A 22,406-nucleotide genomic window follows, 5' to 3' on the forward strand; every position below is an offset into this window, starting at 1 on the left:
TGAATTGCAGGTCCAGAAGTAAGAGATGTGGTGATCCCGTCCCTCGGTAGGGTGTTCCTGCAAATGAAGGCACCGGATGAATTGAACTTAATGAAGCCTATTTTTCAGTCTTAATGAAAATGAAGAATAACTTCTGAATCAATATTAGAATAAATAGCTTTAATATCTTGCATTTATAGCCTACTTAGAATTTCTGAGGTATGATGTGAAACCATTTTTACATTATTTTGTATCATTTTTTCTAACACCTAGTATGTGGGTGCATTCTCATTTAAAAAGATTCAAACAATTCAGAAGTAAATTGAGTATAATATGAAAAGCTGTATATCTACCCAGCCAAACCATCTTCAGCTATTACTTTTATTGAGCAAGTATACTTTATTTATTTAGTCATCCATTCATTCGTTTACTGATTTGTTATTTTCATTTCAGCTTATTTCTGCTTTTATCTTAATTCCTCTCTTAAAGTTTTTGGTTTAATTTATCACATTACTTCTCCCTGATCTCCACCACTCTAACCTGACTTAAGTTAAATGTTTTATTTATTTTTTCTTTTCTTTCTCTCTCTCTCTTTTTTTTTTTTAGGGTAGAGATGAGGTCTTACCATGTTGCCCAGGCTGGTCTCAAACTCCTAGGCTCAAGTAATCCTCCTTGGCCTCCCAGAGTGCTAGGATTACAGGTGTGAGCCACTGCACCTAGCCCATTTAATTTTCATACTGTTTTCTAATAAATTAAGTAAGCTGTACATTCAGGCTATAAATTTTCCTCTGAATATTGCTTTCCATTTATTCCACAAAGTTTACCATGTAGTACTATATAATACTTTCACTGTCATTTATTTATTTATTTTTTTGTTTAGAAACGAAGTCTCTTTTGATCTTATTATTTTTGTTTTTCATTTTGTTTAGAAACGAAGTCTCACTCTGTCACCCAGCCTGGAGTGCAATGCAACGGAGTCTCACTTGGCTCACTGCAACCTCCGCCTCCTGGGTTCAAGTGGTTCTTGTGCCTCAGCCTCCCAAGTTGCTGGGATTACAGGGATGTGCCACCACACCTGGCTAATTTTTTTTTTTTTGTATTTTTAGTAGAGACGGGGTTTCACCATCTTGGCCAGGCTAGTCTCGAACTCCTGATTCAGGTAATCCACCCACCTTGGCCTCCTAAAGTGCTGGGATTACAGGCGTGAGCCATGATGCCCAGCCATTTATTTTTAATTGGCTTATTACTTTAGGGTTTTTTTTCTCTCTCTCTCCTATATATTTGTTTCTTTATTTAAGACAGGGTCCTGCTCTGTCACCCAGACTGAAGTGCAAGGCCTGATCACAGATCATTGCAGCCTCAACCTTCTGGGGTCAAGTGATTCTTCTGCCTCAGCCTCACAAGCAGTTGGGACTACAGGCACGCGCCACCATGCCTGGCTAATCTTTTAATTTTTTCGTAGAGACAGGGACTTGCTATGTTGCCCAGACTGGTCTTGAGCTCCTGGCCTCAAGCAATCCCCTCCCACCTCGCCCTCCCAAAGTGCTGGGATTACGGGCTCGAGCCACCATGCCCAGCCTCTCTTATTTATTTAGGAGAGCTTTTCTAAACATTTTAAGCAAATGGTTTTTTGTTTACTTAGTTTTGTTTTTTGCTGTTGTTTTGTGTCAGTTTCTGATTTGGCCACTTTATGATGAAAAATGGCCTAAAAATAAAGACGGTTTAATTTTGGAGTTTTGAAAGTTTCTAAGGTTTTTTGTTTGTGGCCTACCAGATGATTTTTATGAATGTTCTTTGATATTTCAAAAGAATAATCATTCTCTTTTTGGTACAAAGTTCTCAATGTATCTGTTAAATCACACGTGGTTAATTGTAATACTTAACTTGGTGATTCTTAAAGTATATTAGAATCACCTGGGCTGCTTATTAAAGCAGTGACTTCTCACACCACACCCATAGATATAGAATTGGATCTGGAGGAGGCATAAAGTGCTAAGAGCCTGCGTTTTTTTTTTTTTTTTTTTGAGACAGAGTTTCTCTCTTGTTACCCAGGCTGGAGTGCAATGGCGCGATCTCGGCTCACTGCAACCTCCGCTTCCTGGCATTCTCCTGCCTCAACCTCCTGAGTAGCTGGGATTACAGGCACGCGCCACCATGCCCAGCTAATTTTTTGTATTAGTAGAGACGGGGTTTCACCATGTTGACCAGGATGGTCTCGATCTCTTGACCTCGTGATCCACCCGCCTCGGCCTCCCAAAGTGCTGGGATTACAGGCTTGAGCCACCGCACCCGGCCGAGCCTGCGTTTTTAATAAGCTTCCCTGGAAACTTCTTATGCTCATTAGCAAACCACTGCTGTAGTTTTCTTCTTACTTTTTGTCTGTTGGATCTGGTTGATTTCTGTGAACTTGTCAATTTCCCCTGCATTTGTTTTTGCTTTATATATTGCAAATATCTTTTATTCTATGTTTTGCTTTATATATTGCAAATATCTGTTTTATAGAGAGTCAAAATGTTTTTTGAGAGAGTGTACCTTTCATCCATGTGAGTATGTTGGTCTCAAAATCTTTGTTCCATTGAAAATGCTAAGTGGGCCTTTTCAGCAAACATTTCTGGGCCGTAAAAACTTCCATAGAAGGAGCAGTGTGTGCATGTGCATGTGTAGGTGAGTCCAGCGTCAAGATAAGTGAGAGGGAACACTGAGGCTGCCTTGGGGGGCTGCTTTTAGGGCTACAGCCCCTCTCCAGCTAAGTAAGGGGCAGCAGAGAGGCTCAACTGGAGGCTGAAGCCCAGGGCATCTGCAAACTTGTGTCTTTCTTTAGCACTGGAAATGTTTCATTTATTATTACTACTGTTATTTCCTTCCTTCCTTCCTTCCTTCCTTCTCTTTCTTTCTTTTTTTTTTTGACAGGGTCTCACTCTGTTGCACTCAGGTTGGAGTACAGTGGTGCAATCGCAATCGATCTCCACTCACTGCAACCTCTGCCTCCCAGGTTCAAGCAATTCTCCTGCCTCAGCCTCCCAAGTAGCTGGGATTACACACCCAGCTAATTTTTTGTATTTTTAGTAGAGATGGGGTTTCACCACAATGGCCAGGCTGGTCTTGAACTCCTGACCTCAAACGATCTACCCTCCTCGGCCTCCCAAAGTGCTGGGATTATAGTCGTGAACCACCGCACCCAGCCTTCTTCCCCCTTTACCTGGCACTCATTTCTCTCTCCTGCCACCCTGTGAAGAGGTGCTTTCTGCCATGATTGGAAGTTGCCTGCGGCCTCCGCAGCCACGGGAAATTGTGAGTCAATTAAACTTCTTTTCTTTATGAATTACCCAGTCTTGGCCGGGCACGGTGCCTGATGCCTGTAATCCCAGCCCTTTAGGAGGCTGAGGCAGGTGGATCACCTGAGGTCAGGAGTTTGAGAGCAGTCTGGACGACATGTTGAAACCCATCTCTACTAAAAAAATTAATAGTAAAAAATAAATAAATAAATAACCCAGTCTCAGGTATTTCTTCATAGCAGTGTGAGAACAGACTGATACACCATGGATGTGGGTTTTTTTGTTTTGCTTTGTTTTGAGATGGAGTCTCACTCTGTTGCCCAGGCTGGAGTGCAGTGCCAAGATCTCGCCTCACCGCTGCCACTGCTTGCTGCGTTCAAACAGTGAACCGGCCTCAGCCTGTTCAGCCTCAGCCTCCCAAGTAGCTGGGACTATAAGTGTGTACTAACACACCTGGCTAATTTTTGCATTTTTAGCAGAGGCAGGGTTTCACCATGTTGGCCAGGCTGGTCTCGAACTCCTGGCCTCAGGTGACCTACCAGCCTCAGCCTCCCAAAGTGCTGGGATTACAGGCGTGAGGTCACCATGCCTGGCCCACCATGTATGTTTTGATCTGCAGTTTAGATCAAGAACTGCAGTTTCCTTTAGTTCTTTATGGATGTGATCTCTCCCGTCTATTTATTAGGAATTCCTGAAAGTTTCTAGTCAGCCAGTGGCATTCCTTGGTATTTGGTCTTTATCCTGCTATCCCTATCCAATCTCCTATCTATCTACTGATTGCTCCACCAGGGTGATGCTGAGGGGTTTGGCCGGCGGCCCCCAAGCCAGGAAAGCATTCCGCAGTCTCCCAGGCCCATCTACTTCCTGAGTTCGTTCTCTGTTCTATCAGTCTCTTCCCCAAGACGGAGATTGTTTTGGTTTTTCTCCAGTGATGCACTTTACGGACTGAACTCCAGGATACTTTATACACTTAGCTTTGAATGAAAATTCATGAAAGAAAATCAAAGGTTGAATAGGGGCAGTAAGAAGGTATCAGAAAACTATGAATATTGCCCAGGTATTTAAAACACATGTATCATTCAAATCTTCCTAGCCTTAGTTCTATCAGAATTTATATAGGGGAACGAGAATTTTTTTTTGTTATGCTTTTCTTTAGACAGAGTCTCACTGTGTCACCCAGGCTGGAGTGCAGTGTGCGATCTTGGCTCACTGCAACCTCCACCTCCCAGGTTCAAGCGATTCTCCTGCCTCAGCCTCCTGAGTAGCTGGAATTATAGGCATCCACCACCACACCCAGCTAATTTTTGTATTTTTAGTAGAGATGGGGTTTCACCATGTTGGCCAGGCTGGTCTCGAACTCCTGACCTCAAGTGATCTGCTTGCCTCAGCCTCCCAGAGTGCTGGGATTACAGGCGTGTGCCACTGCGCCTGGCCAGCTGGGAATAGATTTTCCAAATATGCAGAGTTAGGCCAGGCACGGTGTTTCATGCCTGTAATCCCAGTACTTTGGGAAGCCGAGGTGGGAAGATCACTTGAGGCCTGGAGCTCAAGGCAACATAACAAGACCCTGTCTCAACAAAAAACTTACAAAATTAGCCAAATGTGGTGGCACACACCTGTAGTCCCAGCTAGTCAGGAAGCTGAGGTGGGAGGATCACTTGAGGCCAGGAGTTAGTGAGCTCTGATTGTGCCATTGCACTCCAACCTGGGAAACAAAGCAAGACCCTGTGTCTTAAAAAACAAACAAAAAAACCTCAGAGTTGACCCTAAACTTAGGGCACAAGGCACTTTATTCTGGGCTTGGACTGGCAAGCCCTAAGTTTAGGTTTTTGGCACTCATTACTCTGATAGTTTGCTGTGGATTACATAAGAGTTGCCAGATTGTAGATTCCGTAAGTCTGTCTTGTTCATCATTCCATCCCTAGCACTTAGCAGTCAGACCTGCTTATGGGGGACATGTATATTCAATAAAAAATATTCATTGCCATGTGTGGTGGCTCACGTCTGCAATTTCAGTACCTTTGGAGGCCGAGGCAGGAGGATCGCTTGAGCCCAGCAATTTGAGACTAGCTTAGGCAACATGGCAAGACCCCATCTCTACAAAAAAATACAAAAATTAGTGGAGCATGATGGTGCACACCTGTAGTTCCAGCTACTCAAGAAGTGGGGGAATGTCTTGAACCCAGGAGGTCGAGGTTGCAGTGAGCCAGGATCGTGCCACTGCACTCCAGCCTGGGTGACAGAATGGATACCCTCTCTCTCTCTCTCCAAAAAAAATTATCGAATAAATGGATGAATGAGAAAAAAAGAGCAAATTAATCAACTGACTCTTCAGTGCTAAGTAAAAAGCCTTCATGGTCCAGGCAGATGAATGATAGGAATGTGTAAAATGCCTCATAGAGTGTAAGAGAAGTCAGTGGGAATTATCACAACTAGCAGTGCGTGCCAGACTGAAGACATTCAATCCTGGTTTTACAAAACTGCCAACCAAATGAGAGACATTATTGGGGTTCCGGGGGAAGGGGGTTAGTTGGGGAGGTCTGGCCTTTCTGGCTGCACATTAGTCACCTCTGTCCCCTAGACTGCTGCTAGCTCTTGAGGACTGTCTTAAAGTTTCCACTGTGGCCTCATGATCTAATCATCCAAGCTTCTAATAGGCAGATTCAGTAGCATCTGAGAAATAATAAAAAACACCATCATCACAATTTTAAATTTTCTGTAAAAACTAGGACCCTATTAAAGCAATCACAAAACACTCCTAGCTGTTAATTTCATTTTGTCCCCTCAGCAGCCTTCTTTTTTTTTTTCTTTTTTTTTTTTGGTGAGATAATCAGAGCACATTTTCCCATAGCAAAGGTGAGGTCTTGAAGCTCAGCAATTCATCTGGGGGCACAGGGCAAACTGCGTCAGGCCCAGAACTTAGAACCCAGTTCGTTCCCCTTTGTAAGTAGAGTTAGAAGTTTAATGCTTCATCCACTCAGACTTAACACATGCATGAACACGTTTAGTGGCCTCAAGGCAGCTTTGTATCTAAAGCTCTTACGGGCAGGTTTCATCAGTTTTATGCAAGTCAGTGGACAGTCACTGTACACCAGACTTTCATCCCGCTCTGTTGCTTCCAACTTGGTACCAGGCAGGGAATAAACATAGTCACATGTTTGAGTCTGGACTTTGGAGTCTGATATGGTTTGGCTGTGTCTCCACCCAAATCTCATCTCGAATTGTAACTCCCACAGTTCCCATGTGTCATGGGAGGAACCAGGTGGGAGGTGATTGAATTACGAGGTGAGTCTTTTCTGCACTGTTCTTGTGATAGTCAATGAATCTCAGGAGATCTGATGGTTTTTGTTTTGTTTTGTTTTGTTTTTGAGACTGAGTCTCGCTCTGTCGCCCCCTAAGCTAGATGTAATGGCAGGCTCTGGGCTTATCGAAACCTCCGCCTTCCAGGTTCAAGCGATTCTCCTGCCTCAGCCTCCCAAGTAGCTGGGATTACAGGCGTGAGGCACCACACCTGGCTAATTTTTGTATTTTTAGTAGAGAGGGTTTCACCATGTTGGTCAGGTTGGTCTCGAACTTCTGACGTTGTGATCCACCCGCCTTGGCCTCCCAAAGTGCTGGGATTACAGGCATGAGCCACCACATCCGGCCTATCTGATGGTTTTTAAAATGGGGGTTTCCCTGCCCAAGCTCTCCCTCTTTGCCTGCCGCCATTCATGTAAGATGTGACTTGCTCCTTCTTGCCTTCTGCCATGATTGTGAGGCCTCCCCAGCCCTGTGGAACTGTAAGTCCATTAAACCTCTTTTTCTTCCCAGTCCTGGGTATGTCTATCAGCAGCATGAAAACAGACTAATACAGAGCCAGATATATAATACGAATACAGAAGGTCATTCCTCCATACCCGGGCTTTGTCATTACTGGCTATGTGACCTTGAACATACACTATGTCCTCCAAGCCTGGAAGATGAGGAGACCTACCGCACTGGCGTGTTAGGACGTTGAAATGAAATAAGGTGGCTGGGTGTGGTGGTTCATGCCTACAATCCCAGCACATCAGGAATCTGATACAGGAGGATTGCTTGAGTCCAAGAGTTTGAGACCAACTTGGGCAACATAGTAAGACCTCATCTCTACAAAAAAATAAAAAACCAGTTGTGGTGATCTGCACCTATAATCCTCGCTGCTCTAGAGGCTGAGATGGGAGGATCACTTGAACCCAGGAGGTGGAGGTTGCAGTGAGCCAAAGTGGTGCTACTACACTCCAGCCTGGGTGACAAAGCAAGACCCTGCCTCAGGAAAGAAAAAGAAATGAGATGAGGTGCATAGATAAGTCAGCTTAGTGCCTGATAATGTAACAGAAGCTTAGCAATTAGTAGCTATTGTCTTTGATGTTATAGTTACTGATACTATTATTGCAAAAACTTCATGTCTGATGGTCGCCTGATGTCACTCTTTTCCTAGGTAGGCAGAAGGAGGAGGCTCAGGCATAGAAGGCATTAATTCCCTGACCATCAAACCCCTGCTGCATTTTAGTCAGTGGTTCTTCTGGCAACTACCTTTAAGTCTTTAGGTCAGCATCCGTCCCTCTGCCTCCTCCCTGGATCCCCAATGAGGAGACCCATTTGTGTGCAGTCCCTGTCATCCGCTCCCCACCTGCCGTGTTGGCAGCCTGGCCTCCATGCAGAGGGCTTTCTGTTGAAAGGGCTTGAACTTAACATTTTAAACACTGAACACTGAAATCAAATTTAACAAGGTTTTGAAGCAAAGCTCTAAAGTGTGTTTTCTTCAGAGGAATTTCTGGATGATGGCTTCAAAGCACCTGGTAGATCCCACAGCATGGTATCTCTTTGAAGCACGGGCAGATGGGCTTTCAAAGCAACCAACCCCAATCCCAGGTCCTCATCTTTCCAGATGGAAAGGTTTTGAACGGCTTTCTCCAGGGAATGTTGCTCCTTAGTTTGACTCCCCTCTGCCCCTGGGACAGATGGTTTAGATCACGTGAGCCTTATCAGGGCCTAGGTTCATCCAGTGTGAGCAAACGCATTTGTTTCCTTTGCGAAGAAGCTGACAGCCACACAGAATCTATAGGCTGCTCTTTTAGATATATTTTCTTTGGGGAGAGGGATTTTTATTTGTTTTATTTTTTAATTTTTTAAAAATAGAGTTGGGGGAGTCTCACTTTGTTGCCCAGGCTGGCCTCAGATTCCTGGGCTCAAGTCATCCTCCTGCCTCAGCTTCCCTAAGTGCCAAGATTATAGGCATGAGCCGCTACACCTGGCCTGGATCTATTTTGCAAATACAGTCATGGCATTTAAATTTCCATTAATTTAAAAGAAGAAAAAGAAACCAAATTGAAACAGGAGGAATTATTGAAATTCAAATTTCTTTATCACAGGAAATACTATTTCTTAAAATAGCCATCAGTTTAATACATTATGAAATAAGAGGTTAGAGTTGCCACTTTAAAAAAAAAACTCTGTTTCCATTTGAGATGCATTTGGGTTGACTTTCTGGTGTGGAAAATGAGGCCGCCCGCATTGCCTGCCCTCTGCTGATTTTTGTTCGCTAAGCTAAGGGCTTAGGTTTATAGCATCGCATTCTGTCCATCTCCCTAATGTGCGTACACGCCTAGTATTTATTCAGTCTCTAAGTGGCTACGGCGCTTACCATTAGACCTTTGATCACAGCTTCTCCACGCCTGCATCCTCATTTTGATTTCCTCTTTCATTAGATTTTGCCACCTGGGTGATATTTTCCGAGAAGAGCTCATGAATGCCCTCTGTATTCCCTGGGTTTCTGGCTGTTTGAGATGGATGGTCTGTTACTTTTCAGTCTGGACCTCTTGGCTGGATACTTTATTCTCGAGTTAGACAGATGCTGCTCCGTCGTCTTCCAGCACCGAGTGCTGCTGTTTGTCATTGGCTTTTGGGAGCCAAACGTGTTCCAGGGATAGAGATGATTTTTTTTCAGGCAGCTGACTGTTCAGGGTCCTCCACTCCACCATTCCCCACCATTCCTCTAGGGAATTTATTTATTTGCAAGAGGGAGGGACAAGATTTAAACATCAATGTAAATATATCATTTTTTTCTAATTATGACACTGGATGCATGCTAATAGTAAATAATTTTTTTTTATACTTTAAGTTCTGGGGTAGATGTGCAGAACATGCAGGTTTGTTACACCTGGTATACATGTGCCATATTTTAAAAACAAAGAAGAAAAAGGCCTTGAAAGGCTCTCAGAGAAATCTTTGTTAATAGTTGGGTGCCAGCTGGGCACGGTGGCTCACGCCTGTAATCCAAGCACTTTAGGAGGCCAAGGCAGGTGGATCACCTGAGTTAGAGATCAGCCTGGCCAACATGGCAAAACCCCATCTCTACTAAAAATACAAAAAATTAGCCAGGTGTGGTGGCAGCCACCTGTAATCCCAGCTACTCAGGAGACTGAGGCAGGAGAACCACTTGAACCCAGGAGGCAGAGGTTGCAGTGAGCTGGGATTGGGCCGTTGAATCCAGCCTGGGTGACAGAGCAAGACTCCATCTCAAAAAAAAAAAAGGCTGGTTGCCTATTTTTCCAGACTTTTTGTATGCATATATGCATACAAATTAACATACATGTATAGAAATTAACAATTATTTTAAAAATTGAGTTTATGTTAAATGTACGTTTTTCAACATGCTTCTTCTTACTTAAATGTATATCTCAATATCTGCCCCAAAGAAGTGCAGAAATAGAGTTACCTCTTTCTTTGTAAGAGCTGCATGGGCCCAGTGGACACCTGCTCTTTTAGGTATTTAATCCATCTTTCCTTAATGACCATGTGGACCATTCTCTATCATAAAGGACGCCTCAACAATCTTTGTGTACTTAGGACTGAAGGATAAATTTCTGGAAGAGCTGTGTCAGAGGGTATGCATATGATTTATTTCTAATGAGTCATTTCTGTTATCTCTGCCTCGGAATAGATCTCAAGGCCTCTTCCCTGTCCCACCTCTGCTGCCACCTTCCTCTTTTGTTTTTTTGAGACGGAGTTTCGCTCTTGTTACCCAGTCTGGAGTGCAATGGCGCGATCTCGGCTCACCGCAACCTCCGCCTCCTGGGTTCAGGCAATTCTCCTGCCTCAACCTCCTGAGTAGCTGGAATTACAGGCACATGCCACCATGCCCAGCCAATTTTTTGTATTTTTTAGTAGAGACAGGGTTTCACCATGTTGATCAGGATGGTCTCAATCTCTTGACCTCGTGATCCACCCACCTCGGCCTCCCAAAGTGCTGGGATTACAGGCGTGAACCACCGCGCCCGGCAGCCACCTTCCTCTTTCACTTGCAACTGCAGTGAAGCTGGTAGCCCTGTTTCCACCCTTGTCCTGCCTCCTAAAATCCACTTGATATCCAAGAGCCATAGAGATCTTTTAAAATCAGAAATCAGGCCAGGCGCAGTGGCTTACGCCTGTAATCTTAGCACTTTGGAAGAGCAAGGCAGGCGGATCACCTGAAGTCAGCAGTTTGAGACCACTCTGGCCAACATGGTGAAACCCCGTCTCTACTAAAAATATAAAAATTAGCCTGACCTGGTGGTGGGCGCCGGTAATCCCATCTACTTGAGAAGCTGAGACAGGAGAGTCGCTTGAATCCAGGAGACGGAGGTTGCAGCAAGCCGAGTTCTCACCACTGCACTCCAGCCTGGGGGACAAGGACGAAACTCCGTCTCAAAAAAATAAATTAATAAAAAATAAAAGCAGAAATCAGATAACACTGTGTCTCTGCTTAGCACCCTTCAGTAGCTTCTCATGGTGTGTAGAACAAAATCCACACTCTTCCGTGAGGCCCACAAAGTCCTGTCCCACGTGACCGCTGCCTCCCTCCAGGAAGCACATGCCCTCCAGCCGTACCTGCCTCCTGGCCTTTGCCTCTGCCATCCCTACCCACAGACAGCCTTGTGCCCCAGACACTACTGGGCAGCTCTTCATCACTCAGCCTTCCCTGACAACTGTTCATCAGGACTCCCTCAGCCCTGTCATGTAATTCAGACAAGGGCTTTCTTCACAATCCCGGCCACCTCTGAAATGCCCTTGTTTATATTTCGTGATGCGTTAACCTGCTTGTCTCCTCCTGCCCCACAGTGTACGCTCCTATAAGGCCAGAGGTTTGCCATCTTGCTCTCCACTGCCACCTCTGCCTTTAGCACAGCACCTAAGCCCATGTGCATGCATGAAGCCTTAATGAATGGTGGTTGCCATATTGTCTTCCCCATTGGCAGGGCCATGACAGAAGCAAGAGAGTCTGTGTTATGTGTGGGTAACCTAGAAGGAGCAAGGAGGAGTGGCAGAGTGCAGAAGTCACAGCTCTGCCACTTAATCACTGTGAGTTCAACCAGCATAAAGGCTGGTCACAGTTCCTCAAATTTTGGGGGATCCCCACAATTCAATCACTCAAAATGTGGGGTTGCAACTTAATGAAGGGCATGAAGAAGCCAGAGGAAATCTACTCAGCTGATCATGAGTTCAAGGGTCCTAGTGCCCCATCCAAATCCTTCCTGGAACTGGCCATGTCTGGTAGTTACACTCTGCCTTAGACATCAGTGGGGACGATTCTGGGCCCTGGGACCGAGGTCTCCTGGACAGTGACAGCAGTCTCCCAGCTAGGAGTGTGATCCACAGTGACTGGGCAAAAATAGGGGCTGCAGAGAGAGGGGCGTGCCCATTGTTTTTTCACCTGGCCTCGCCCCCACCCCGGCAGAACAGAGCCTAAGTTGACCTCCTTTGAGAATGGGAGTTGGGCCAAGCGTAAGAGCCAATAGGCTGTCTTGTTTTAACTGAATTCATGTTATCCCAGCGTTTTACTCTACATATCTGTCTTACATGGTTCTTCTGAGGATCAAAAGAGAGAAAGGGTTGAAAATGTTTTATAGAGTACAGAGCATTATTCTACTGTAAAGGATTACTAGTTTTACAGCTGCTGAAATTGCTGTTGAACAGCAGGTCACCTAGGAACTCATGTTTCCCTGGGGAGGAGCAGTGAATCTGTTGCCCCTGCAATTGCCCACCACTCAGATTTTGAAGACAGAAGCCACGACCTCAGTCTGGTTTGCATGAAGGCTGCGTGAACCATCTCAATACACTCAATTAGGAGACCTGGAGTTATCTTTTTAAATGCCAGTGGTGAACCCGTGCTTGCTTTAATCATTTCTCAACCTTGACATTTTGGCCAGATCATTCTTTGTTGTGGGGCTGTCTCAGGCATTCTATTATGTTTAGCAGCATCCCTGGTGTTCATGTAATAGATGCCAGTAGGACACCTCTGCCCTAGTTGTGATAAAAAGTATCTCAAGTCATTGCCAGATGTCCTCTAGAGTTGGGTGGGGGGACAAAATTATTCCCAGTTCAGACCTCTGCTTTAAAGCAATTCTGCAAGGTAGGGATTTGTTAATCTATTTTTATGGGTGTCAAAATGCAGCTCAGAGGAGGTAAATAACTTGCTAAGGGTCCTGTCACCAATGTCACCTCCAAGGTATGAGGGCACTCTGCATCTGCCCACAGCCACCACCCAGTCATCAATGGATTCTATTCAGTCATTCAGAAGGTATTGGTTGAGCACCTACTATGTGCCAGCTAGTGTTCTAGTTGCCCAGTAAATATCATTGGTATCTGGGTGTGGTGGCTCATACCTGTAGTCTCAGCTACTCAGGAGGCTGAGGCGGGAGGCTTGCTTGAGCCCAGGAGGTCGAGGCTGCAGTGAGCTGTGATCACACCACTGCACTCCAGCCTGGGCAACAGAGATAATTAATTTTAATAAATGCGTATCACCAATACTTGGTATCAAGGGATGGAAGGGGAACTCTAAAAAGAGACAGCTGTGTTTATTTCCTATTTGTTGCTATAACAACTTGCCACAAGCTTGGTGGCTTAGTTGTGGAGGTCAGAAATTCAAAATCGGTTTCACTGGTCTAAAATCAAGGTGTTGGCAGTTCTGCATTCCTTCTGGAGGCTTAAGAGGAAAGTTAATTCCCTTGCCTTTTTCAGACTCTAGAGGCCACCTACATTCCTTGGCTTGTGGCCACGTCCTCCTGTTTAAAAGCCAGCACTATAGCTCACTCCTCCCTGACCTCTGCTTCCATTCTTACATATTCTCTATCTGACTCTGATCTTTCTGCTTCTCTGTTGTAAGGACCCCTGTGATTACATTGGACTCATGGATTTCCCAGGCCTTGAAAGCTACATACCAGCAGAAACACTGCCAGCTTGAACAGAGTAGGAGAAAGAACAAAATTAGTTTTCAAGGCCTGGGAATAATTCTCTGTGGTTTGAGTCTCTGCTCTCTTGGCCCACAGCTCCATCCTTGGAGTCATTCTTCCTTTTTCAGGAAGAACAGCATGTGTTTGCAGATGAGCCATTTTATCAGCCAATTTCCTGCTTGTAGAATTTTGGGGAGTCTGACAACCTTCTTTCATTTTGTTCTTTCTTTCTCTCATTCAGTCCAAGCTGGCAGTGTTTCTGCTGGTATGACATTCTCAAAAGTCATGTGGGACTCCCATGTATGTCTCTAGGATTTGCTCCATTAGACAAGGGACTCCTCTGCAAATCTTTCCTGTAAAATCCCCTCTCTGTCCTGGCTTCCGCTGAGATGTCTAAGGGGACCCATGAGCCATATGTCTAATCTCCTCAAAGAGCCCTCCATATGACTGAATACTTTGCATCCTTCTGGGGTACAAGAAAAAAGGTTGTCCAGCCACACCTTTAGTTTTCTCTCCATAGCATACTTTTCTGACAGTGAATCTCCTAATTTTAGAATCTTCTGCAATCTGGATAGGCTAAAAATCATCTGAATCGCCAAGTCCTGGTTCCCTTTTCCTTAACAGTTCTTCCCTCAGTCTGTCTCTTTCCTCTCACATTTTACTTTAAGCAGCAAGAGAAAAACAGACTGAATCTTCAGCACTTTGCTTGGAGATCTCCTGAGTTAAATATCCAAGTTCATCTTTTACAAGTTCTGCTTTTCACAGCACTATAGGACACAATCAGCTGAGTTCTGCTGCTACATAACAGGATTCCCTGGGCTCCAGTTTTCGGTTACATGTTATGTGTTCATTTCCTGAGTCCTCACCAGTGGTGCCTGTAACATCTATATTTCTATCATCAGTCTGTGTAGGATGATTTCTCTAAGATGATGAAAGTGTTCTACACAGTGTTCCTCACTTCCTGCTGAGCCCTCAGGAGTTCATAGGTTCCAGGGATTAGGACGTGGACATCTTTGGGGAGCCCTTATTCAGCCTACTGTGATAACTATTAGGTTTATTGGTCAATTGTCAAACCTTTATTGATTGCTTCTCATTTTCTTAGAACTACATTGGATACCATACAGGCTACAAGGGGTAGTGTAGCTAGGCTGACCAAACATACTGGTTTGCTGAAACAGTCCTGTGTGTGTGTGTGTATGTGTGTGTGTATCCAGGCTAGAGTGCAGTGGCGATCATACCTCACTGCAGCCTCAACTTCCCAAGCTCAGGTGATCCTCCTACTTCAACCCAGCTAATTTTTGTTTGTTTACTGTAGAGACAAGGGTCTTACTATGTTGCCCAGGCTGGTCTTGAACTCCTGGTCTCAAGCAATCCTTTTGCCTCGGCCTCCCAAAGTGCTGGGATTACAGACACGAGCCACTGTCCCAGCTCCGTTTATACTTTTTGTCCCAGTGTAAATATAGTAGTGCTTGCTTTCTTTCTGAAGTATCTTGGTATCTTGGTTTGGGTGATTCATGTCCTGGTCACTCTAAGTATAGATCTTAATGCTTAGCCGTAAGGAATCTACAATTTCATGCAGATAAAAGAAACACGAAAAAACTTTCAAGCCGTTGTAGTTAAGCGCTAAATAGTATGACATTTAGATGCTGCTCAACACCTTACAATATGCAGGACAGCCCCCAACAACTACCTGCCAGACATTTTACCATCTGGAGTTTCAGGGTCATTTGGAGGCCTTTGGGAGTTCATATTCAGAGGGAGGTCCCTGCACCAGCAATATCAGGATCACCTTATTAGAAATGTAAATCCTCAGGCCCCATCCCAGACCCGCTGAATCAGTGGGTGGGACTCCGCAATCTGAACAAGCCCCAGATTTTAACAAGCCATATTGTCTGTTTCTCTCTCCCTCTCCTTCACATGTGCACTCCCCCCACCTTCCCCTGGCATCTCGGGAATACAGACACCACAATTAATATTAACGGTACTGCTCCGTCTAGGGAGTTGCTTGTTTTCCCCTGTCCTTTGTTTTCTCACCTTCAAAGCAATGACAACACAGGGGTTGAGATGATATTGTTAAATGTTAGTTTGGGGAGAATAATTCTTTGGTTCGAATGATCTATTTTCAAATAAGTTTTTCTCAAGGTACCATATTTATCTCTCATCTCTCTTCTGGGCTTTTTGCAGGAGCTGAGAAAAAGCCTGAAACTTAGCGTAAATGTACAAAGGAAACAAAAGGATTGTTCCAGCGATGAGTATGACTCTATTGAGGAAGACATACTCTCTGAGCCTGAGCCAGAGGACCCAGCGCTGGTGGGCCATCCCAGAGATGACCGCTCTCCTTCCCCTGGGGACTTGGCACAGAAGGATGTTCCCAGCGAACAGGAGACAGAAGGACGCTCTCCCCCAGGCCCAGACACCCTCGTGGTGCTGGAATTTAACCCAGCTTCCAAAAGTGAGCTCTGTCTTGTGTATCATTTCTTTGCCATTGGTGTCTCTGCCTCTAATAACAGGACTTAAACTTCCAGCGGTCCTTTGAATTCCGCTTTGGGTAGGGTGCCTCACAGGCCAGTGAGGTGTATCAGTCAGGTCTCCGTTGACTGCAAGACGTAGAGCTTCTCAAAGGCTTCCTTGTGGCCCTGAAATTCCAGATGGTAAATTCCTGGCAGATAGTTGTAGGTGTCTGTTCTGTACATTGTAAGGTGTTTTGCAGTATCTACAAACCAGTTGGCTAATACAGAGTAGCTTAAACTAAGGGACTCTATTGACGAGTAACTGAAAAGTTCTGAGATGTAGCAAGACCCATTTTCTCCCCTCTCCCTCTTCCTCTTCCTTTCCCTCTCTGTCTCCATCTGTCTCCCATCTTCCTTCTTCCCTCTCCCTTTTCCCTTCTGCCCTCTTCCCTCTTTCTTCTCCCAGAGCTAAAACCTTAAAAGCCCTAGGAGAAGACAATCTTTTCTGAACCATGGTGAACCTAAGGAAAGAGAAATGAGGGAATATTTGGAATCAGACCGTGTATCAGTTTGCTAGCGTTGCCAGGAAGAAGTGCCACAGACTCGGGAGCTTAAACAGCAGATGTTTGTGGTCTCATAGTTCTGCAGACTGGAAGCCTGAGATCAAGAGTCAGTTTCTTCTGAGGCCTCTCTTTGTGGCTTGTTTTCTCTGTGTCTTCACGTGGTCGTCCCTCTGGGGCATGTCTGTGTCCTAATCTCTTAGGAGAACAGCAATTATATTGGATTAGGGCCCACCCATATGACCTTGTTTTTACTTAATTACCTCTTTAAAGGCCTTGTGCCCAAAACAGTCACAGTCAGGGGTATTGGCGGCTAGGATTTCAATGTATGAGTTTGGAGGGGGCCGGGCACAGTGGCTCATGCCTGTAATCCCAACAGTTTCGGCAGCCAAGGCGGGAATATCACATGAGTTCCAGATCAGCCTGGGAAACGTGGCAAGACCCCATCTCTCCCAAAAAAACTTTTAAAAAATTAGCCAGGCATGGCAGTGCACACCTTTAGTCCTAGCTGCTTGGGCGGCTGAGGCAGGAGGAGTGCTTAAGTCTGGGAGGTTGAGGCTGCAGTGAGCCATGATCGTGCCACTGCACTCCAGTTTGGGTGAGAATGAGACCCTCTCAAAAACAACAACAACAAAAAAAAAAAATTCAGCCCTGGAAAATCCACACCCAATAATTGACATCTCCAGAGAGACATTTGTCCATCAGGTGTGTTCCCACCATGTTCTCTTTCACCCCAGGCCCTTGCTCAGCTGTTTCCTCTGCCCAGATGACCGCAGTCCCTTTCCGCTCCACTCAGAACCCTGAAACCTGGCTCTCTGCTTTTCCCTCCTCCAACTTTTTCCAAAGTTGCTTCTTCCACAAAGCCTTCTTCGTACTCCCACCACATCCACTCGGGTCAGCCCTCCCCCGCCTCGTGCTCCCGTAGCATTGTCATGGCACTGGGATCACTGACCCCAGTTGTCTTTCTCTCCACCCACCGAACCTCCCCATCCACCAGCCTGTGGGCAGGCTGGCTCTTACCCTCCATTTCCCCAGCATGCAGCACACGCGTGGCACATTGCAGCCTCTCAGGGAATCTCTGTCAAGTAAACAAAGGTGTTAGGCGCACCTGCGGGAGCAGCAAGCGATCAGAGTGGTGTTAATAACAGTCCTGTGTGGGACCCACTGGGCCTGCAGACAGCATGGCTGCAGGGGAGATGGGGAGGAAGGGGACGGGGCTCTGAAGAAGTGACCGAGTCCCATCCTGGAGAAGCAGGGGATATGATAGTCATTCCTGAATGTGAAGGAACAGGCTGTAGAACAGTTGATGCCAGGCACAGGTTGAGTGATACTGGGGCTTAAAGTGAAAAGAAAGAATTTGAATTTCTTGACATTTTGCATGTTTTGTTTTCATTTTTTTTGAGATAAGGTCTCGCCCTGTGCCCCAGGCTGAAGTGCAGTAGCACGATCATAGCTCACTGCAGCCTCAAATTCCTCGGAGTGATCCTCCTGCCACAGCCTCCAAAGTAGCTGGGACTACAAGCACGTCCCACCACACCCGGGTTTTTTTGTTGTTGTTTGTTTGTTTGTTTTTGAGACGGAGTGTTGCCCTGTCCCCCAGGCTGGAGTGCAGTGGCGTAATCTCCGCTCACTGCAATCTCCACCTCCTGGGTTCAAGCAATTGTTGTGTGTCAGTCTCCTAACTAGCTGGGATGACAGGTGCCTGCCACCGTGCACAGCTAATTTTTGTCTTCTAAGTAGAGATGGGTTTTCACCATGTGAGCCAGGCTGGTCTCAAACTCCTGACTTCAGGTGATCCACCCGCCTTGGCTCCTAAAGTGCTGGGATTACAGGTGTGAGCCACCGCGCCCAGCCTATTTTTTTCGTTTTTTTGTAGTGACAAAGTCTCACTATGTTACTTATGCTGGTCTTTAACTCCTGGACTCAAGCAATTCTCCCACCTCGCCTCCCAAAGCACTGGGATTATAGGTGTGAGGCACCTCCTGGCCGCCTAGCCAAGAAATGTTAAAATTTGAAAACCTATACGTGTCCTAGAATCTTTTATGTACTTGCCAAAATGTGGTGCTGGGCTCACCGTGGCTCTCGGCAAACTTGTTTCGTCGCCTGCATTATTCACATCTCTAATCCCAAACTACACAAAGTAGTTCCATAGACATTTGTTGAATGAGCAAGTGAATGAATAATGAACAAACGCCTGAACAGAATGTCCAACTTGCTTGCGCTCAGTGTCTTACATTAAACAGTTGTTTTCCCACAGGTCATAAAAGGGAAAGGAATTTGTCTGCGAAGCGGAAGGACAATGCTGAGGTTTTCATTCCCACCAAACCTGAGCCAAACCTGACTGCCCAAGCTCCTGCTGTGTTCCCAGACCAGGAGAGGATGTGCTCCAGTAAGAGTTCCAAGGGCCCCTGAGCAGGGGAGCGGGGCGGAGGCTGGGTCACTCTGGGGTGCCGTGATGGAAGGCCCCACTTCATTACCCTCCTTGCGGAGGGCTGAGCTGCAGATGTACTAGGGAGGGGTCTGCAGAGCAACAGAACTAAAAGGATACGGAGAGAGAGTGAGAGAGAGAGTTTAGGATAAGGAATTGGCCCATGCAATTGTAGAGGAGCCAGTGCTCTAGTTCAGAGGCCGCCGTGCAGGAAGAGCCATGTTGGAGGTGAAGTCCAAAGGCGGTCAGCTGGAGATGTCTCCTTCACTTGGGGGACGGCTGGTCTTTTTGTGTGATCCAAGCTGTTGGCTGAAGCCCACTCACATGGAGGGCAATCTGCCTTACTCTCCTGATGAAGATGTTAATGTCATCCAGAAACACTCTTTCAGAAACACTCTGAATAATTTTTGACCAGATATCTGGGTTCCTTGTGGCCCAGCCAAGTCAATGCATAAAAGTAACCATGACAGCCAGGCTTGGTGGCCCACATTTGTGATCCTAGCACTTTGAGAGGCAGAGGTGGGAGGATCACCTGAGGTCAGGAGATTGAGACCAGCGTGGTCAACATGGTGAAACCCCGTCTCTACTAAAAATACAAAAAATAGCTGGGTATGGTGGCTCATGCCTGTAATCCCACCACTCTGGAGGCTGGGGCAGGAGAATCGCTTGAGCCCTGGAGGCAGAGGTTGCAGTGAGCCAAGATTGTGCCACTTCACTCCAGCCAGGGCAACAAGAGCAAAACTTCATCTCAAAAAAAGAAAGTAACCATGACAGTGACTTTCCAGTTCCCCAGCCAAGGTGTGGTTATCATGGAAAATTTCCTTTATTTTTGGTTTACTCTTCAATGAACTTGCTTACTTTAGATGGGTAATAATATGTGCAAATGGTACACAGTTCTGAAGGTACCAAAGAGTTGATGGTGAAAAGACCGTCTCTGTCTATCTTCTAATGAAATGAGAGGTTACATTTATTCACCACTTAGGGCAAGCCAGCCACTGTTGTAAGCTTTTACTTCTGTCATCTCATATAATCCTTATAACTAGGCTTTAACGTAGGTTCTGCAATTGTCCCCATTTCACAGATGAGGAGCTGAGGCACAGAGCGGGCAAGTGGCAGCTGAGGCTTTGTAGCCGGAGCTGCCATGACTTGGTTTACATTTCAACAAGATTCCTCTGGCTACCACATGAAGCCACAGAAGCCTGGCCTTTAGGGAGCTGGGGAGGATGCGAAGTGACCAGGGAAGAGACTGGGTGGTTGAAGATGTAGAGGGTGGGGGCTCAGTCTCGATGTTACCAGGGGTGGACCCACACAGTAATTGGGCTTGCTAAGGAGCCAGTTGGAGCTATGAGACTAATTGTGACTTTCTATCCTAAACAACCTAGGGTGAGAACCTGGGCACTGGGGAGCCTGCAGTGATGGGGGGCCACAGCTTGTCATGTGGCTGGGTGCTATGGTTTGAATATTTGCCCCCTCTAAGACTCATGTTGAAATTTAATCCCCAATGTGGCAGTACTGAGAGTTGGGCCCTTTAAGAGGTGAAGAGGTCATGAAGTCTCGTCCAATGGATTAATGCATTTGTGGGTTAATGGATTAAAGGGTTATCACGGGAGTGGGACTGGTGGCTTTATAGGAAGAGGAAGAGAGACCTGAGCTAGCACACTTATTCCCTCGGGACCCCGCACTGCCTCGGGACTCTGCAGTGTCCCCACCAGCAGGAAGGCCCTCACCAGATGCGGCACCCCTGACCTTGGACTTCTCAGCTGCTATAACTATAAGAACTAAGTTCCTTTCCTTTAGAAATTACCTAGTTTCAGTTTTTCTGTTATAAGCAATAGAAAACAGACCAAGGCACTGGGGTAGGATCTGAGTCTGTGTCAGTAGCAAAGGAGACTGGGGCGCCCCAGGTCCTGGAGCTGGGGTCTGTGAGTGCACAAACCACACTGTGCCGAGACCCCTGTCCTAGGCATCTGATGTGCATCCTGCTTCAGCCTGTAGTGACCAAGGAAGAGCTGTGGCCACCTGGAGCCTGCATCCCAGTTAGGCCTTCAAAGTACTGCAATCAGAGTGCCTTAAACAATGGAGATGGATCATCTCAACAGTTCTCGAGGCACCAAGTCTAAATTCAAGGTGTTGGAGGAGCCAGACCACAGTGGGGCAGAGCTAGCCCCAGACTGGTTCCTGGGGACTTCTTCTTGTTGGGACCCAGAGCCTGGAAAGAGGCCTGCCTGGGACCTGAGGAAGGTAGAAGGCAACCCCAGTTGTCATGAGCCGATAGCATCACAGAGGTGTCACATTGTTAAATAGATAATGGAGAAATGATCTGTAGGGGTCAAGAGCCAATGAGAACATGGAAGATGTCAGAAAAGTCTGGCAAATTTTGGTTGCGTCAGCTTTGGTCAGATGGAAGCTGAGAAGGGGAGAGGGAGGAGAAAAAGGCATGGGGCAGGATGAAGGCCTGAGTCTGCTCTGGTAGCTCCCACAGCAGGTGGGGAGTCGGGGGCGGCAGTCCCGGGTGCCGTTTTTCCTTCTGCATCTCCTGGATTGGCCTCACCGACTGCTGCTCAGGTTGACAAGCCTCCAGTCTATCTTGCTGATACTGTCTTCACTGTACGTGAACCAATCTAAATGGCTTTTCAAAAGTTCCTCCAGAACAACTTGATGAAAAAGTCTGCCACTGCACAAAACCCCCCAGAACCCCTAGTCGGGCAGGAGCAGCACACTGGTGGTCACGTACCTCTCCCAGCGTCCTACTGAGCTAGCTGGGACTTCCTTCTTTTGTGTATGTGCCATGATTACTATTTTTTCCATATTCAGGTAACAAAATTAAGAGCTAGTACTTACAAAGCACTGAACTAGCTCCCAAGCTGTGCGTAGGACTGCATATGTAATCTTGCATTTAATCATCCACACAGTCCCGTGCGGTAGGTACTGCGATTATTGGTATTATTGTACAGAGGAGACGGGGGCACAGAGAGGTTGAGGAGTCTGTCCAAGGTCACACAGCCTGTAAGGGATGAAGCCAGTATTTGAGAACCTTGGCTACAGAGTCTCTGCTCTTAACTTCTCCACTGTAAGCTCCTCATGCACCAACTGAACTATTATTTGCCTAATGACATACCTACATCAGCCTAGTCCTAAGCAGTAACATGGCTGAAACTCAGAGGTTTGAGTCACTTGTTATACCTTTTTCTCATGCTCATCAATATAAATGTATTACCATTAATATTTTAAAAGTTGAACCATGTATCAGTTGAATCTTGTGGCATATGGTAGTATTAGTTCACTAGGGTAGCCGTAACAAAGTGCTACGATCAGAGTGGCTTACACAGTGGAAACATGTCATCTCACAGTTCTTGAGGCTCCAAGTCTAAATTCAAGGTGTTGGCAAGGGCCGTCTTCTGAAGGCACTGGGGGGTGGTCCATTCCAGGCCTCTTGCCTAACTTCTGATAGTTCCTTGGCTTGTGGCAACATAACTCCAATC

At 46.1% G+C, this 22,406-nt stretch overlaps 1 protein-coding gene across 2 annotated transcripts in view; it reads left to right on the forward strand.

Annotated features, from left to right (window-relative positions):
- KATNIP (katanin interacting protein) overlaps positions 1-22,406 on the forward strand; it is a 221,421-nt gene that overhangs the window by 112,047 nt on the left and 86,968 nt on the right. For both annotated transcript variants that reach the window (XM_012464613.2, XM_012464614.3), the window contains exons 7-8: positions 15,671-15,938; positions 18,754-18,885. In XM_012464613.2, coding sequence (XP_012320036.2) covers positions 15,671-15,938; positions 18,754-18,885 — 400 coding nt within the window. The remainder of the gene's footprint in view (positions 1-15,670; positions 15,939-18,753; positions 18,886-22,406) is intronic.

This window comes from Aotus nancymaae, unplaced genomic scaffold (assembly GCF_030222135.1).
Source record: "Aotus nancymaae isolate 86718 unplaced genomic scaffold, 86718_ANA_hifiasm-v0.15.2.pri h1tg000049l, whole genome shotgun sequence".
NCBI classification, from domain to species: Eukaryota; Metazoa; Chordata; class Mammalia; order Primates; family Aotidae; genus Aotus; species Aotus nancymaae.